The following is a 6,000-nucleotide window of genomic DNA, read 5'->3' on the forward strand; positions in this document are numbered from 1 at the left end:
GCAGTATTAGGAGTAGTATTGGGGGTAATAGTAGGGCACTATTGGGGGTAGTAGTAGGGCAGTATTAGGAGTAGTATTGGGGGTAATAGTAGGGCACTATTGGGGGTAGTAGTAGGGCAGTATTAGGAGTAGTATTGGGGGTAATAGTAGGGCACTATTGGGGGTAGTAGTAGAGCAATATTAGGAGTAGTATTGGGGGTAATAGTAGGGCACTACTGGGGGTAGTAGTAGGGCAGTATTAGGAGTAGTATTGGGGTAGTAGTAAGGCACTATTGGGGGTAGTAGTAGAGCAGTATTAGGAGTAGTATTGATGGTGGTAGTAGTAGGGCACTATTGGGGGTAGTAGTAGAGCAGTATTAGGAGTAGTATTGGGGGTAGTAGTAGGGCAGTATTAGGAGTAGTATTGGGGGTAGTAGTAGGGCAGTATTAGGAGTAGTATTGGGCTAGTAGTAGGGCACTATTGGGGGTAATAGTAGGGCAGTATTAGGAGTAGTATTGGGGGTAGTAGTAGGGCAGTATTAGGAGTAGTATTGGGGTAGTAGTAGGGCACTATTGGGGGTAATAGTAGGGCAGTATTAGGAGTAGTATTGGGGGTAGTAGTAGGGCAGTATTAGGAGTAGTATTGGGGTAGTAGTAGGGCACTATTGGGGGTAATAGTAGGGCAGTATTAGGAGTAGTATTGGGGGTAATAGTAGGGCAGTATTAGGAGTAGTATTGGGGGTAATAGTAGAGCAGTATTAGGAGTAGTATTGGGGGTAATAGTAGGGCAGTATTAGGAGTAGTATTGGGGGTAATAGTAGAGCAGTATTAGGAGTAGTATTGGGGTAGTAGTAGGGCAGTATTAGGAGTAGTATTGGGGGTAGTAGTAGAGCAGAGGAGAGATATGGGGGTACTTTATCATACAGGATACTGTGTGATTCAGCACCCACCTCCATCATGTACTGCTCAGGGCCTGGTGGCCATAGATACAGAGGGAGGAGGGCCCTGAACAGTATATGGTGGAAGGGGGGACTGCATCATACAAGATCCCCTGCCCCCTTCCTGTATACGGTCGCTAGGCTAGTATATGGGAAGGGGGTTACTGTTTTATAAAGACACCCGAGGCTCCGCCCACCCGGGGCCGTAAGCACCGCCCCCTGGCCGCAAGTCCCGCCCCCAGTCTCCGTGACCCTCTAACACCCCCCCCCCCCCCTCTATTTCTTTACCTGGGCTTGCCGTTCCTCCTCTTCTGTAGGGAACAGGCAGCTCTGCAGGAGGGGCGCTCCGTCCTCACAGCTCAGCTCCTTCGATCATTAGTGGAGCAGGGGAGCTGCTTGTGCTGCTCTGCTTCCTGCTCCACTAATGAAGGAAGGAGCTAGGGGGCCCCTGGGGGATGGGGGCCCTGGGCAAGTGCCTACTTTGCCCCCCCCCTAACGCCGGCCCTGCCTATGGGCTCCCCGGATGATCTAAAGATCCTGCAGCTTGCCATGCCCCCTCCCGCCCCAATTTTACCAGGTCATGTATTAGCTCCTGCAGCAAGCGTGGATCAAGGAGTAAGAGAGCACTGATCTAACAGGTTGGTGCTCGCTTGCTCCTCCAGATCGGCCCGTGTACTAGGGCCTTAACTTTTAGTTATTGCTTCAATTATTTTAGTCACTGTTCTATTGTCCTTATTATTTGGGAAGGAGAAGAACATCACAAGTCATCACAACTGCCTAAAGAGAGTCTTAGGGGGTGGAGGCTTCTTTTACACCTCTTCTCATGCACTGCTATAGCAGAATACCCTATAGGTATTTTCTCGATGTATAAAACACTAAATAAAATAAAGCTACTGTAGGACAATGAGTTGCCGACATACTTAAAATAAGAGAAGTGAAAAGGGAATAAAGCAAAAAATAAAAAGATGCAAGTTACCTTGATCATCTCCAGTCGCCTACAAGGAGGGGGAAAAAAATAACAAGTTAGTGCTGAGGGAACTACAAGAAGCTGTCATCTTCCTTCTAACAAATATCAGAAGACACGAAGGAATTTTTTTTAGAGCAGATCTTGACTCACCAGTATTGGAAGAGCATGACTAAGTGGGAAAGTAGCCAGACACAGTAACACCAAGCTGAGCTCCATCATCTTGTGGATCGGGTTGTTCAACTGTACCAAGACACCTGCTAAGGAGGATCTATATAAACCCCATAGAGAAGGGGGGCTAGCCAATCACTGTGTAGAAGTTAAGCCTCCACCCTCATCCCAACCCACCACTTATGAAACCATAAAATTATGTGATAGTCACGATGCCTTTGGCAATATGCAAATTAGTCACCCCTGGCCATGACAAATTAAAGGGCTATTCTCGTCTCAACTAATATAGTTAATCTTGTAAGACTCGTCATGTCTAATATTTTTTCAAGGAGTTCCCAGTAGTTGAAAACTGGGAAAAAAAATCAAAAATTGTACAATTTCCAGACTCACTCTGGTCTTTTCATCAGACATGGTTTAACCCTTTCACGACCTGGGATCATTGATGCCTCAATGCCCAGGTTTTGATTTTACGTCAACTTATGGGATCATAAAGATCCCATAAGCTGATGTCCTCTAGCTCTTCCGCCTCTCTGATGTCCCCTGCTGCTGTTACTATCTTATAACAGCGGCAGGGGAGAGAGGGGAGGCAGCAGAGCTCACAGGCGCGCGTCCTGCCTTACCTCCTTCCCCCCCACCGGCCTCCGTAGATAGAAACCGGAAGCCTCAGGCTTTCTATGACTACCATCGGGGCTCTGCGATCAGTTCGTAGAGCACCGATGGACACCGGAGAGACAATTCTCCCTCTGTAGAGGGAGAATTGTCTCTTCGGAGCCCTATAGATACTGCGGTCTTGCTGGCCGCAGTATCTATAGGGTTAACTCTCAGCATCGGAGAGCGGCTCCAGTGCTGAGAGTTGCGGCGGGTCCCCGGCTATCACTGATAGCCAGGACCTGCTGCGGATAACACAGGCATACCTCCTACACCTGTGCCATCCTCTGCAGTAAATTAACGTCGCTGGAGCGACATTAATTTACAGTGCAGCAGCAGGAGGAGGTTAACAATAAAGAAGTCAACACAGATTTTTTTTTTAAAGATAAAGTTAATAAAAAAAAATTCAATGCTATTTGACTCTAATTATTCCAGGGAAGCTAAAGAGCGTACTTGAGTCCCATCCCTGTAACAGTTAGCCAGGGGTTTAGGCTGTAATATACACAACATCCATCTCTTTTGTCAGAGTTGTCCATGTTAGTGATGTAGTTTAAATAACTGTAAATATTCAAAGTATATAGTATAATAGAAAAGTTATAAAATGTTCTATAGGACTATAACCCTTGCTGTGTATGATAACCAAAGGTTTATGTCAGGCAATTATAAATTCTTTATGCATTTAAAAGAATTTTAGATATTGATCCCCCCCTCTTCAACATCTGCCATCAGTTGGGAAATGGGAACTCCCCACACACTTTCGATACTTGGACGGTTTTAAGTTCAGCTGATATTGGCGAGCATTAAATTTCCATGTCACTTAAACCCTGACACATCAAAAGTTTAGATTGGTAGAGATCTGGGTGTAAGCACTTTTCTTTCCATCTAGATCGCCATTGAATATAAAGTCTGTGTTAAGCAGCAATGGCCGAGACGGGGAGAGAAACGCTTAAAGGGGTACTCCAGTGGGGGGGGGCACTTTTTTACTGGGACCGGGGAGGAGGTGGCTGAGGAAAAAGACGTCCACTCACCTCCCTGTTTCCAGCGGTGGGATCTGTTTCAAGTCCGCTCAGATCCCGCCTCCTTCACTGAGTGGTTAAGCGGACCTGAGATGTCACGTCTCGGTCCCGCGTCAGACACCCGGAAGCGGCCGGGAACCGGGCACCGGAACGCCGCGATGCGGGACCCGCTGCTGGAACCAGGGAGGTGGGTGGACGTCTTTTTCCTCGGCCACCTCCTCCCTGGTCCCAGTAAAAAAGTGCCCCCCACTGGAGTACCCCTTTAAGGAACTTTTATGGAGGCCGATTATTACTAATAAGAGTTCATAGGAATGCGAATTCAATGGATAATCAGTTTGTCTAAAATCTTTTGTGGGGCCGGGGAAATCATCATTATCTGCTGCACATCTTTTTTTCTAAACATTAGACGTTTGAATGATAAAAGTGTAAGTGCAATCTACCATAACATGTATGACAAAACCCCAAAATATTATTTATGGGGTGAAATTGGGGGAAAAACACAATTCTACAAATTGGGGGGGGGGTTCCGTGTTTACGTAATGCACTTTATGGTTAAACTGACATGATCTATTTATTCTATAGTTCAGTCTGAATACAGTGATTTGTAGTTTATATATCTTTTCTAATGTTTTACTATTTTTATTAACAGCAAAACTTTGCAAATAGGTGTGATTACGATGGCCCTATTGTGGCTCTTATATATATCGCTTTTATTTTTTCATCTATGGAGCTGTATGGGGTATCATTTTTTGCACCATGGTCTCTAGTTTTTATTAGTAACATAATTGTATCTATCGGACACATTGATACATTTTTATGAATTTAAAAAAAAATATATAAAATGTAAAACAAATCATCAGTCTTCACCGTGCGGGAACTATATTGCTTTATTTTAATAGATCGGCCGATTATGCACGCTACGGTATATAATATGTTTATTTTTTTATTTTTTTTGTGTTTTATTTATAAAATGGGAAAGGGGTGTGATTTAATTTTAAATTGGGGGAGGGGCTATTGTGTGTTTTTAAAAACTTTTTTACATTTTTTTACTTTACACTTTTTATACATTTTACATTGGATTTCTAACACTGATCATCGCTACGCTATGCAATTTCCTTTAGTTTTTTTGATGCTGCATTTACACCAGAAGATCATCGCTTAAATTCAAACGATTTAATGATTTTTTTAACACGACAATTGTCCAGTGTAAGAGGCCCTTAAGAAGACCCTAAAGGCTCTACCACACCAAACGATTTTCTACCATACTTGGTTGATTATCGGCCATTCTGGCCAATAATCATTTGATGTAATAGAGCATGTTAAAAGACCACATGCTTAAAGGACAACTCCGGCGGGACCCCAAAAAAAAACAAACACAGACACACACAGACACCATACTCACCATCCCTCTGGTGACGATCGCCACTCGATTCGCCCGCCGTCCGCCTCACCGTCACCTGCGTCCTCCGTCCAGCGATGTCTCTCACTTCCGGGTCCATGGGAGAGAAAAGGCTGCCAGTGCGCACTGGCAGCCTTTTCATTGGCTGGAGCGCATCACATGGCTTCCAGCAAGCTCAGCCAATCAGGGCTGAGCAAGCTGGAAGCCATGTGATGCGCTCCAGCCATTGAAAAGGCTGCTGGTGTGCAAAGTCGGAAAGTGGGGGAAGGGGGCCAGACCGGTTATTTAACCACATTACAAAGTTATATAACTTTGTAATGTGTGTTAAATAAGCCAAAAAATTTTTTTGGGGGAGTTGTCCTTTAATGTTGAAATATAAAGATCAGTGCAGCAGGAAACAGTACAAGGGGCCTCGGGGATCAACAGGAGGGGATCCTTAGATCATCCAGCTGGCCCATTGAAGGCAGCGGTGGAAATCCCACCCACCTGTCAGCCAACTGCCTGCGCCAGAAAATAAAAGGGTGTTGGGAGAGCTGCAGTGATGGGGAAGCATATGAGAAGTGAGTTTTGTTTTTAGTACGCTCACCGGCCCTGCAGGAGCGAGACTCCACTGGGGGCCATCTACTAAAGGGGACTACACTGGGGGATATATATTCACTGGGGGGCCATGGACTTATGGGGGGACTACACAGATGGACATCTATTAAAGGGGAAACCATACTTAGGGCCATCTACTAAAGGTGGATTAAACTGGGTTCCATATACTAAAGGGAGAACTACACAGTGGGCCATCTACTTAAGGAGGGACTACACATGGGAAGATTTGCTTTATGGGAAATGCACAGAGTGCACCATCTACTATAGAAGTACCTACACAGGAGGCCA

General features: G+C 45.2%; 1 protein-coding gene across 1 annotated transcript in view; it reads right to left on the reverse strand.

The window, feature by feature from the left end:
* Positions 1 to 5,217, reverse strand: part of LOC138795052 (astacin-like metalloendopeptidase) — a 36,467-nt gene extending 31,250 nt beyond the window's left edge. The window contains exon 1 of the mRNA XM_069974000.1: positions 5,119 to 5,217. Coding sequence (XP_069830101.1) covers positions 5,119 to 5,215 — 97 coding nt within the window. The 5' untranslated portion in view covers positions 5,216 to 5,217. The remainder of the gene's footprint in view (positions 1 to 5,118) is intronic.
* Between the last annotated feature and the right edge of the window lie 783 nt (positions 5,218 to 6,000).

The sequence above is a fragment of the Dendropsophus ebraccatus genome, chromosome 6 (assembly GCF_027789765.1).
Source record: "Dendropsophus ebraccatus isolate aDenEbr1 chromosome 6, aDenEbr1.pat, whole genome shotgun sequence".
Classification (NCBI taxonomy): domain Eukaryota; kingdom Metazoa; phylum Chordata; class Amphibia; order Anura; family Hylidae; genus Dendropsophus; species Dendropsophus ebraccatus.